Raw genomic sequence first — 13,646 nt, forward strand, 5'->3', positions numbered from 1 at the left:
TATTCAAAATATAAAAAGAACTCATATAACTCAACAACAAAAGAAAACAACCTGATTAAAAAAATGGGCAGAGAACCTGAATAGACAAATTCCAAATAAGACATACTAATGGCCAACAGGTACATGAAAAGGTGCTTAATATCACTAATCAGGGAAACTCAAACCAAAACAATGAAATATTACCTCATCTTCTAGAATGGCTGTTATCAAAAAGTTAAGAAATAACGAGTTTTGTCAAGAATATGGAAAAAAGGGAACCCTTGTACACTGTTGGTGGGAATGTAAATTGGTGCACCCATTATAAAAAACCATATGGAAGTCAAAAAATTAAAAGTGGAATTACCATATGATCCAGCAATTCCACTTCCAGGTATTTATTGGAACGAGTGAAAATACTATCTTGAAAAGATATCTGCATCCCTGTGTTCATTGCAGCATTATTTACAACAGCCAAGACATGGAAACAACTTAAGTGTCCATCAATGGATGAATGGATTAAGAAAATGTGGTATGTCGCTGAATGGATTAAGAAAATGTGGTATGTCAGCCATGAGAAAGAAGGAAATCTTGCCATTTACAACATGAATGAACTTTGAAAGTATTATGCTAAGTGGAGTATGGCAGAGAAACATAAATACTATATATGATCTCATTTATATCTTAAATCTAAACAAATATAAACAAATATAAACAAACGACAACAAAAAACAGAGCTCACAGATACAAGAGAACAAATATATTGGTGGTTGCCAGTGGGTTTTTTTAAGAGGTGGGGGGTTGGCTGAAATGGATGATGGTAGTCAAAAGGTACAAACTTCCAGTTATACAATGAATAAGTCCTGAGGGTGCAACATACAGCATGGTGACTATAGTTAACAATACAGTATTGTGTATTTGAAAGTTCCCAAGAAAGTAGATCTTAAAAGTTCTCATCACAAGTAAAAAACGTTGCAACTGTGTGATAGACATTAACTAAACTTATTATGGTAATCATTCTGCAACACATACATATATCGAATCATTATGTTGATACCTAAAACTAATATAATGTTATATGTCAATTATATCTCAAAAAAATTAATAAAATGTTCCTATCAAAAAAACAAAATGGAACAAACTGAAAATTCTCCAAATTCCTTTTCTACCATCAAATAATGTCCAGATTCACTGGAGGAAAAAAAATTCCATTTTCTTTTCTTGAAGATATTAAGTATGTTAAGAGGCTTTTTAATTTCCCTGTGTCTCAGTCTCCATACTCTACCTGCCTTTCTAGTCAATACTTTTATCATTTGACAGCTTACAATAATTGACTTCTACCTCTGAGCTCCCAAGGCGCTGGAGATGCTTTCAATAAACTGCTAAATTGTTATTCCACAAACCACAAACTTCTTCATTGTACACAATGTCCTACATAATTTAGCACCTCTGCTCATAACAATTTTATGCTATATTCATAAATATGAACTGCCCTCTGACACAAGACTCTCCAGACTAATTTTTCCACTGTCCACTTCTCATAACCCCAATGGGCCCCAGAGTATAATTCTAAAATCTGGGTTTGTTTCCTCAGCTTTTTTTCTCTCTCCTGAGAGTTCACTGAAAAAATAACTCTTCCTGCTGGACAAGCTGCTTTTTTCTTTCTTCTATTCCTAAGCTCCAGTACTCTCTATATAAGTATTTTCAACAACAGGCTCTCAAAATACATTTTATATATTTAAAAATCTGGTGCTTGAGGAAACTATATGGAAGTAAATCCATATTTATCAGTAGTCTTCAGAGAACTGGTGATCAGAGAAGGATAGCCATATCTTGTAAACATTTCCCAGTTACCTGACTCCTGTTTGATTTGAATGGTAGGCTTGATACCAGGTGGCAAAGGAGACTGCTGAGGCTGTTGCTGATGAGATACTGGAGAAGGCTGGGCCACCTGTTGCTGTGTCTGTTGCTGTACTTGATGTAACTGCTGCTTAGGAGACTGTTGATGCTGTTTGGGAAACTGTGCAAGAATCTGAGTTGGGGTACCCACTAAGCTTTTGGGGGAAGGAAGTCTGGTTGATGCCATTTTGATTGCTGATGTAGATACACCTGTAGATGAGTAAGGCAAAAGAAAATTTAATAGTAAAGTATAATTAAAATTACTTCTGGCTATTGTAGTAGATAATCCAGACCAGGTAAATTAATAAAAGCAATGATTTATTAAGCACTTGGTAAGTATCAGATATAATGTGTGGTAGTTTATATATTTGATACCTAGTCCCCAAACTCTGTAAGGGGGACATCATTGGTCTCACACTCAAAACAAAACAAAACAAAACAAAACAAAACAAAACAAAACAAAACAAAAAACCCAAAACTGATTCCCCCTTGGCGAAAAGTCAGAAAGAAAGAATCGGGTAAGTTATTCTCACATGTCTTTCAATAGATTTTCCTTTAGAAAATACAGGTTCTCAGTGAAATATAAGAACAAGCAAACTAAGTTTTAATCTTATTTGTAATAGATTTTTTTCAAATAGTACTTTACAGATTCTAGTGAGCCAATTTAAACATGGCATTAGATAAAAATAATTCACACTGAAACATTCATCTTATGAACTATTTAAAGCATGGCAAAATGGCTTTTCTACATCTCATTTCCAATAATCTATAAATTAATTTCCTGAGAACTCTAACTGGGTCATTATATAATCATATGAAAAGTTACATGTGGGTGTACTCAATATACCTACAGCAAAAAAAAAAAAAATCTGATGATATAAGCTTTTAAGACATTTCTTTTTAGTGTAGTACTAATATTAGCAAGCATGCACACATATGTAAGGAGTACAGTAACTTCCACTAAAGATCTATGAATTTGAGATAAATTCTCCCCTCTTTCAGATTTTTCATCAATAATCTTATAATTCATCAACAACACAATAAGACTATTATCTGTAAATAAATTAATATTCCTAACAAAAAGAACTTGGAATATAACTCACTAATTCACCATATCAACTTTTCGGGCACTGCTGAAGCAATGAAAAGAAACTGAAAAATTACCAGCCCAATTACCGAGTACTTTAGGCTATTTTATACACTTCCTCCACCACACCCTCACCATGATAATTACATTGCATTAGAGAAAAATGTTCAAATAATATAACATCCTTATGTAAAATATTTCTGGAGAATGATAAAAGATGGAGAAGACCCTGAGGAGTCACTCAGACTCTCTAGGTCTCAGCTTCCACATTATGTTGAATTTCCCTAGCCCTAAAAGTCTAAGGGATGCTATGTGGATCTTGTAAAATCACAGTTAAATACTTTGAGAGTAGACAAAGGTGAAGTCACATTTTTATCTACAAAATGAAGGGCTTACTCACATTACTTACACATGCCCCTATTCACCCCACCCCTCCCTGAATACTAGTATGTTGGTGGCATGTGTATACTATACTGCTTAGTTGTGCTGAACTAGATTATCACTGAAGCCCCTTTCAACACCAACATTTTATGACTCAATGAGTACAAAATGTTATACAAGTGGAAGACATCATTTTTTAAACTACTTAAAAGCTTTAACCTTTATATTGCATTCATAATGAACTCTTGTATTAATTGAGGAAAACTGTGCACATGAGTAATCCCTAACTAAACTATGTCCTCCATATACTTTTATACAGGAAAAGTCTCTTAGGCAAAAGGAGCCATGGTTACTTTAGAATCAAAGAACTGTATTCAAATCATGCCTTCAACATAAACACAACATAAACACATATTACCTGTATGATCTGATTAAAGTTCTTCATCTCTCTGAATATGCATTCATCCAATAAAAACTTACTGAGCAAATACTTTATGTTAGATCCTAGGGAACCTATTTTCTATCCATGAAACATTCTCTACATTCAGGAAGGTTAGAGAAGAAGAAAATCAAATGATCGCACAAATCTATTATGACAAATTGTAATAAATACTATCTTTGTTTTAACAAGTAAAAGGTCCTCTTCCTCTTCCAAATAATTTAGCACTAAAACCACCAGGTAGTGCAAAGCAAAATGGACGATTAGGTGGCTAAAGAGAAGATTGGCCAAGCACAGGGTGTTGGAGACTGGCCTAGCATGGGAGTCAGAGTCCAAATATGATAAGAAGGGTGTCCACAATGGGGAGCACAGGGGACAACATGTATGTAAAGTTAGAGCCCACGTAGGATAGAGGGGTTCCGTGAGTGTGAGCCACAAAGGGTCTCAAAGCCACCACTGTAAGGCTTGGCTAAGGTGGTATAAGAGTCCAAATCGAAGAAGGGGACTTCTGGGTGAGAGGATAGCCTGGCACCAGTCTCAGAACCATGCAGGGTGAAACAAGCTACACAAAAAGGTGACATAGGGAGGGTGCCAGAACTCAGGTGAGGTAGTAGTCTGCAGAATGTTAGAGCCTGAGAGAAGTGAAAAAGGTATCTGCATGGAGGTGAGGGTAACAGCAAGAACAATGACAAACTGGTTACATACTGGCAGACTGGTAAATAAATAAGTATATGAAAGGTAATGGAAGCTAAGTTTATCTCTATCAAAGAAGGGAAGGGAGAAAACTAGAATTAACAAGCAGTGTTTGACTGAAATCAGATATATCAGTATGAACCCATAGTTTTCAACATATAGAAATAAATATAGATGCAAATATGTGTGTGTATAAATGTAAACATGTGAGGGTATAAGTGTACATACAGGCACACGCACATGAACACAAACACAATGGGCATATCTAGCTAGCACCCAGATTCTGGTTTCTAATTATCACTTTCCACTAAAAGGAATCAGGGCTCCATGAAGAAATGGCCGATCCCAGGGCTGGAGTAGGAAAAGTACAAGATGAGTTGATAAATATAAAAAAGTTATTTTCCCTCTTTTGTAATTTCCTTAAAAGAAAATTGACTGTTTAAAGCAAAAAAGAATAACAATGCAAGGTAGGGTTTATACATATATAGAATTAAAATGTATATACCACAGAGCAAGGATGAGAGAGAAAACAGAAGTGAACTAAGATTACAACACAATATGGAAAGTGGTATATTACTCGAAGAAAAACTGTTATAAGTTAAAAATGTATACTTTTCAGAACACACCTTGTTTGTGGATCTGACTTAGGAACTATATAAATATTTTACAGATAGATAAAATTAAGTCTAAATTTTTAAAATTACAATTCATAAAAACAAAAATGAAACAAATTAACCTAATTGTAATTAGAGCTTAACAACAGAGAAAAAAGTTATTTCAAGTGACTTTACAGTAGAGTAATTCAAATACATATCCTTAATGAGAATACACTAAGAGACAAAAGAACCAAAATAAAATCTTAAATTCTGCTCAGTAATCATATTGTCAGTCATCATGACTGATTTCTTCAACAAATAAATTGCAAAGAAATGAAGGAAAAAAAAAAAGGGAAGAGATCTGTAAGTTAAAAAAGACATAACCATATCAATGCAATGTGTGGACCTTATGTGGATCCTAATTCGAAAAATTTTTTATGACATGATCAAAGAAATTTAGATTCTAACTGGGTATTTTATTATATTAAATTGTTAAAAATTCTAGGTTGTGATAGTGGTATTGTGAGTTGTGATTTTTTTTTTTTTTTAGATGTACATGCTCAAGTATGTATAGCTGAAATTATATGATATCCTAAAATCATTCAAGATCAGGGATGTGTGGAGGGAAATAGCAGTTACAGATAAAACAAGTTGCCCATATGTTGCTCACCCTGAAGCTGAATAATGGGCACATGAGAGTTCATTTTACTATCCTCTCTACTTATGCATGTTTGGAATTTTCCATAATAAAAATTTTTGTAATTATGTTTTTTTCCAGATAACCAACTCAGAATACCCATTCTAATTGGTAGAATTTTAAGAATTCCTATATTCCAAATATTAAAGAGTTCCTTTACCCTCCCACAGCATTAACCAACCATACACAATCTCCCTACTCACTACCTTTGGAACCATCTCTACGCTTATAAACATGGAGTCGCATACCCACCAAGCTACTGTTACTAAATCCCTTCCCCATCTACCACCGGCAGCCCCTACAAGAATAACCACAGACACAGACATCGGCTCTAAAACAGCCTTTCTTCAGTCCCCAACAGAAGCAGACACTGAATGCACTCATCCCCCAGGTACTCGTACAGGAGCTACTGAAGCCTTGTAGTCAGAATTACAATTATAGTCTATATATTTATTACCACTTCCAACAAACATTTAGCTTCGTTAAAAAAAAAAAGTCTTAATTGCTTAGCATGAATAATATCTAAATTAAATAGTTCAAACAGAAACTCAAAATAATCATAGTTTCCTTGAGTGCCTATATCCAGATACTTTTACATCTCTCATGCTCTATTGAATTCCAGTGAATTTATGAGAAATCTCTGAGATGTCCAGTTTCCCTATAACTACTTAAGGCTCAAAGAGATACAGGATGCTAAGAAGCAAAAGAGAAAATAGATAAGTCATAAGTTCCCCAGATATTCAGAAGGTACCTGGAAAAAATTAAAAATGGGAAACAGAATCACGGAATATTCATTTTGCCTGAAGATATTTCCATAGTCACCAAGAGAAATACCCCTCTTATCTCAAATACCCCTTGGAAGAACAGTAATCTTTCTAATCCAATAAAACTTTAGCAAACTATATGATAAGTACTGGGAGGAGTACTGTTTAGATACAGGAATCAGCCAGCTGAGGAGACACATGGCCTTTCTTTCTCTCGCCTTCAAATTCTGAAATAGTGAATCTGGATCATGTTTACATCCAGTATTTTAAACAGACTTTCTGTATAAAAATTATTTCTATTTTTAATAATACTATAGTTTAATACTGTGCAAATAGAAAAGTTGAAATGGTTTTAGAAAATTATAGTAACAAAAAATTTTTCCATATCTGCTATTATCTGTTATTGATTGAAATATTAAATTGGTATTAGAAGTCAGAAAATAATACCAGATGCCCACATTCTACCATTACCACTGTAGAGAAAGAATACTGACTGCATCATATCTATGTAATCTCTTCCTTGCTAACACAGTTATATAGAACACACTAAACATGACTAAAGCAATTATGAAAAAGAGTTTTCCTAGTCAAGTGCTTGCATTCACTATCAGTTCATAAATTAGGATATTGCCAAGTTCCAGTCTATTTAAAGCTATATACTGTTCAAGTAAAATTCAAAGAAAACTAATTCTAAGTACTGTTCTATATTGCTTCTATGCTCCCTCTGACAGACTACAACCTTGAGTCCGAATTCTACACAATAAATACTTCCTTCTGATCCCCAACAATGCAAAAAGAAAATTTCTGACATAAGGGAAGAACACAAAAATACAGAATAGAGCTAAAGTGATTTAAGCTAACAGGAAACTAAAGTTTCCACATTTCCTTTCCTCTGCTAAAAGGAAGCAATTGTTCAGTTCAGCTTCAGTTTCTCTCAATACCCTCCATTATTCACCTATACAGAAAAATTTACAAGACTGAAGAAAAGGCAAATGGCATGTCCTTGAAATCATCTTCTTCCTTCTACTTATCAATGGGCAACTTACTTTGAAGAGCTTGTGTACCTGATGTCTCTTCTGAAGAACCTACAGTAAAATAATTTCAAGTTCCTCATTTAAAAATTCCACTATATTAAAGCTATTTGTGTATGCCTTTGAAATCTGTTGTGACAAGATTTACTCTACATTTTGTGAACCATTAATGGCCTAGCTCAGGGGTCCCTATGCCCCAGGCCAACAGTCAGTGGCCTGTTAGGAACCCACTCGCAGGAGAGCAGCAGGTGAGCAGCAGGTGAGCAGCAGGTGAGCAGCAAGTGAGTAGTGAAGCTTCATCTGTATTTGCAGCCGCTCCCCAGCATTAGCATCACTGCCTCAGCTCCACCTCAGATCATCAGGCATTAGATTCTCAAAGGAGTGTGAATCCTGTGGTGAACTGCGCATGTGAGGGATCTAGGTTCCGTGCTCCTTATGAAAACCTAATGCCTGATAATTTGAGGTGGAGCTGAGGCAGTGATGCTACAGCAGGAGAGCAGCTGTAAATACAGATTAACATTAGCAGAGAGGTCTGACTGCAGAGAGACCATAATAAATCAATTACTTACAGACACACACACACATCAAAATCCTATTAGTGAGTGGCAAGTGACAATTAAGCTCTATCTGGTGGCAAACTTTATAGTGACAAGTGAGTTGATGTATTTCAATTGTACAGCTGCATCTGGTGGCAGGCTTTAAATTAGAATCCAACACTTAATTTTAATCCGTGCATGGCCCACCTATTATTTTATTTACCACTCCTGTCTGCGCCTCTTTCCCACACTGTGCACCTGTCTCAGTCCCAGTTTTGCTAAGCTCACAAGCTACCCCTAGCCAAAACAAGTAAAAAACAAACACCACTGGAGAGCTTCTTTGAAAAGGGGAAAAGACCCAATGATGAGACAAGGAGAAGACTCTATGATCGCCAACAAAAAGAAAGCTGCACTGAAAAGAAAATACCAAGAATCCTACTTAAATTACGGGTTCATTGCAACAGGTGATTCACATTCTCCAAACCTGCTTTGTATAAAACATGGCAACCAACTAGCCAACGAAGCCATGACCGCTTCATAACTGCTTCGCCACATGGAGACCAAGCACCCAGCATTAAAACATAAGCTTTTGGAGTTTTTCAAAAGAAAAAAATTTAAACACAAAGAACAGAAGCAATCGTTGAAGGCCACCACTTCGTCAAATATGTCTGCACTGAGAGCATCATTCTTAGTGGCTAACTGCATTTCTAGAGCTAGAAGCCCTTTACTATTGGTGAAGAGTTGATCCTGCCTGTTGCTAAGGACATTTGTCGTGCACTTTTAGGAGAGGCTGTGTTCCCCTTTTGGCTAGCACCACTAGTCGAACTGACAAAATAGCAGAGGATATTTAGGCACAATTGTCAGGATTAAGTCACCATGGTACACAATCCAAGTTGATGAGTCTACCAATGTTGACAACAAGGCAATATTGCTTATTTTTGTGCAATGTATTTTTCAAGAGGATGTGAATAAAGACACATTAATGTGCACTTTTGTTGTAAACTGACACCAAAGCTACAGAACTATTCAAGTGTTCGAAGGATTACATATCAGGAAAACTGAATCGTTCATTTTGTGTCGGTATATGCACTGACGGAGCAGCTGCCCTGACTGGATGGCATCTTTCTGGTTTCACTACTCGGGTCAAAGAGGTTGCTTCTGAGTCTACGCACTGTGTCATCCATAGAGAAATGCTGACTAGCCAAAAATGTCATCTGAACTTAACATTTTGTAGGATGTGATTAAAATTATCAACTACATTGAAGTACACAACCTTAACTCATGTCTGTTTGCACAGTTCTGTGAGGAGGTGGACAGAGCACACACATCTTCTCATACACAGAAGCGAGATGGCTTTCTAAAGGGAGATCACTGGCCAGAGTTTCCGAGTTACAATAGCTGCTCCAAAGATTTCTTTTAGAAAAACAGTCAACACTGGCAGCACATTTCAGTGACACAGAACGGGTTACAAAACTTGCTTAGTTATGTGACAGTCAACCTGCTTGACAAACTCAATCTGTCACTTCAAGGGAGAACAACAACTGTGTTCAAGTCAGCAGATAAAGTGGCTACATTCAAAGCCAAAATGAAATTATAGGGGTGATGAGTGAACATTGGGATTTTTGATGTTTCAAACATTAGCAGAGATTTTGAGAGACTTAACCAGGGCCTTCTTTCTCTCAGCTAGTGTGTGATCACCTATCTCAGCTTTCAAAAGAGTTTGAGCATTACTTCCCAACCTCAAATGACCCCCCAAACTTGGAATAGACCTAAGACCCATTTGTGAACAAGCCAGGTGAACTGACTTTGTCTGTACTAGAAGAGGATCAACTGCTTGAGATCACAAATGACAGTGGCCTTAAAGACAACTTCAAATCTTAGTAAATTCTGGATTAAAGTCAAGGCAAAATATCCTGAGATTGCCACAAAAGCACTGAAAAGCCTACTTCCATTTCCAACATCCCATCTTTGTGAAGCAGGGTTTTCTGCAGTGATGGCAACCAAAACAAGATTATGGAATAGACCGGACATAAGAGACACACTGTTTCCCCCCTAGATGGGACCATGTAGTTACAGGAAAACAAACTCAGGGCTTCCACTAATTCTGCATTATGGTGAGTTTATAATCATTTCATTACACGTTACAACATAATGATAGAAATAAAGTGCACAATAAATGTAATATGCTCAAATCATCCCAAAACCATGCCCAACCCCCCTTCCACCCCCCCCTTGCAATCCGTGGAAAAATTATCTTCCAAAAAAACTGGTCCTTGGTGCCAAAATGGTTGGGGACCTAGATAACTAGGTATTATGCACTAAAAAAAAATCTTGGAGTAAGTGTATTAATATAAGAAAGCTGCATAACCCACTACCTTGACATTCTCAAATCAAGGGAGGGAGAGTGGTAATCTCTGATGAAACAGGAGAGACTTTCACACTCAAAGGAGAAAAACACACCCACAGTTTTCTTCAAAATTCCCATATACCACAGGGACAGAATTACATGGCAAATTGCCACTCACCTTGTGCTACTGTTGACATGACCACAGATGGTGTGGAAGATACCACAGCTGTTACTGCAACTGTATTAGGAATAGGTGATGGTGTAGAACTGCTGCTGCCACTGCTGCTACTACTGACCAGAGAGGACTGTGAAGCAGTTATAACCACTGGTGGCTTCTGTGTTGTGGAAGCAATTACTGATGTTGGTACAAGCTTAGTGACTGCTGCATAGTTATGGGATTTGGAGAGAATGTTGGGCACGAAGGTCGAACTTGGTGATGTGGTCACTATAATAACCTGAGAAAGGAAAAATAAGTTATTTTCATATACCTACTATACTACTAATATATATACTTGAAGTTATATACAATTCAAAAATAGCTTATGAAATATAAAGAAACAATTCAACAAAGTGAAATATAAAATTAAAAATTAAAGAAAAAATTTTTACCAACCAAATATTTAAAAAGATAACATTCAATGCTGTGCAAGATCTAGCAAAGTAAGCATTTCAATATAGTGCTTACAGGATATAAATTGGCACAATCTTTCTTGAAAGTAATATAGATAGTCATTCATTTATAAATATTTGTTGAGCATCTACTATGTGCCAGGCATGGTTCTAGATGCTGGGGTTAGGGGAATAAACAAAACAGACAGTTTATACTTTCATGGAACTATATTCTAGTACAGGAAGAGAAACAATAAATAAATGAAAAAGTATACATCATGTTGGACGAGACAATAAAGCAGGGTAGGAAATAAAGGATAATGGGAGTGGCTTTATGATTTTTTTATAAAGTATTCAATGAAGATTTCTCTGATAAGGTGACATAAGAGCAGAAACTGTAAGCAAGCAACCAAAGGGATATGAACCATGTTGCTACCCAGAGGAAGAGCATCCAATGGCATAGAGAGCAGTAAATACAAGGGCCTTGAGGCAGAAGCAAGCTTGGAATGTTCAAGAAACCTCAAGGACATAATGAGGAACTGAATATATAAAGCAGAGAGTAGTAGGTGACAGACTCAGAGAAGTAATATAGGAGTAGATGATGTAAAATCATATTGATATAATATACCCTTGATATGATATAATAAAGATGGCACTTTACCTTCGTGGTCTTCCTCCTGAAAATTTGCAACCCTAGTCTAACCATGAGAAAAATATTATACAAATTCCAAAAGTAGAGCATCCTACAAAATACTTGACCAGTACTCCTCAAAACTGTCAATGTCAACAAAAACAAGGAAAGTCTGAGAAATTTTCATAGCCAAGAGGAGCCTAAGAAGACATGTAATGTGGTATCCTAATACAGAAAATGACAGTAAGTTAAGAACTAAAGAAATCTGAATAAACCATGGACTTGTTTATAATATCAATGCATCAATATTGGTTCATTAATTATAACAAATGTACCACACTAAAATAAAATATTAAGAACAATGGAAACTTAATGCAAAGTATATGAGAACTCTCTACTATCTTCTCAAGTTTTCTCTAAAACTGTTCAGAAAACATTTTTTAAAAAACATTACCTATCTCCTAAGTTGAAAAGTACAGTAGGGCAGAGACAGTAGAACAGGGAGACAAATTAGGAGGCTCCCACAATAAAGTAGAGATGATGGTGATCAAAGTGTTCGTAGCAGAAGTAGTAAAAAGTGAACGGATTCTGAATATATTTAAAGATAAAACCAACAAGATTTGCTGATAGGTTGATTCAAAGAATAGAGGGGGAAAATGATAAGAAAGAAAATTCAAGTTTAGAAAACTGTAAATGACATAGGGACAAAGCATTTCAGACAAAGAGAACAAAATGGAGCAAAGGTCTTAAGGTGAGAATTAGCTTGATATACTTAAAAACAAAAAGCGAGACAGTATAGCAAAAGCATATAGGACAAAGAGAGGCTGGAAAAGTAAGTAGAGGCCAAATCAAATTTGTATGCCAGAGTAAAGAATTTAGACTTTATACTAAGCATAATGGGAAGCTCTGGGATGACTTGAAGTAGGGTAACAAAATTTGATTTTTATTTCAAAAGATCATTCTAGCTGCTATGTGTGGTAAGACACGAGAAGTAATGAAACTAGTAAAGAAGCTATTGCAGTAGACTAGGTGATGATAGAGGCTGCTTGGACTGGGGTGTCAATACTAGAAATAAACAGAAGTGATCAGATATAGATTATTTCGAGAGGTAGAGTCAATAGCACCTGATGTATGGAAATGGCAGGGTTATGGAAAAGAATGAAGATTAGCTCCTAGAGCTAATATGCATTGGTTTATTTAAATCTCCCAACAATTCTGTTATGCAGATACTATTATTATCCCTATTTTACAGTTGAGAACACAAAAAATCATTTACAAATCTATATAGTATCACAGTCTTATTCTGGGTGAGTATAATGGTGGTATAGTGATACCCGAAACAGAGCAGTGTCAGTCTATAGCCATGCCTCCCTGAACGTGCGTAGTCTCGTCTTATCTTGGAGGCTAAGCATGGTCAGGCCTGGTTAGTACTTGGATGGGAAACCATCTAGGAAAACCAGACGCTGTAGGTGTTTAAAAAAACAAAAACAAAAACAGAGCTGTGTCTTTTTCCTCTTTCACCAAAATTACTTGTATCTAGGACAGAAAATTGTTTTGAAAACACCAAAGAATTTAAGGAAGAATTTTTTTTTCACTTTTATAGCAATCCTAAGGAAGGCCTGAAGTTAAATCAGTCAATCAAAGTTTACTGAGTATGTCTTTACTCAGCACTTATATCATGAAGAAACTTTGACTATATTACTAATATATTTTCAGTATTACAAAGAATTATAAGATATAAGTACATGTCTGTTACTTTAAAGGGTTTGTTATTTATTTAAAGAGTCAAGAGAAATATACAAGTCTTGACCAACAAACACCTATATAGAGTTGACTAGTATACTTCTATATAGACCTGATCAGCAAATACCTGTATAGCATTATTACAAAACCACGATCAGCCATCATATAAACAGAAAAATATGAAAAAAAATCCCAGAAACTTAAGAGTCCAAAGAAC

The 13,646-nt window shown here is 35.8% G+C and overlaps 1 protein-coding gene across 13 annotated transcripts in view; it reads right to left on the reverse strand.

Moving 5' to 3' along the window:
* EMSY (EMSY transcriptional repressor, BRCA2 interacting) overlaps positions 1-13,646 on the reverse strand; it is a 77,725-nt gene that overhangs the window by 41,208 nt on the left and 22,871 nt on the right. For all 13 annotated transcript variants that reach the window (XM_016161524.2, XM_016161522.2, XM_016161518.2 and 10 more), the window contains 2 exons: positions 10,625-10,901; positions 1,831-2,085 (listed from right to left, as the gene is read on the reverse strand). In XM_016161524.2, coding sequence (XP_016017010.2) covers positions 1,831-2,085; positions 10,625-10,901 — 532 coding nt within the window. The remainder of the gene's footprint in view (positions 1-1,830; positions 2,086-10,624; positions 10,902-13,646) is intronic.

Source organism: Rousettus aegyptiacus, unplaced genomic scaffold, assembly GCF_014176215.1.
Source record: "Rousettus aegyptiacus isolate mRouAeg1 unplaced genomic scaffold, mRouAeg1.p scaffold_m13_p_5, whole genome shotgun sequence".
Lineage (NCBI taxonomy): Eukaryota > Metazoa > Chordata > Mammalia > Chiroptera > Pteropodidae > Rousettus > Rousettus aegyptiacus.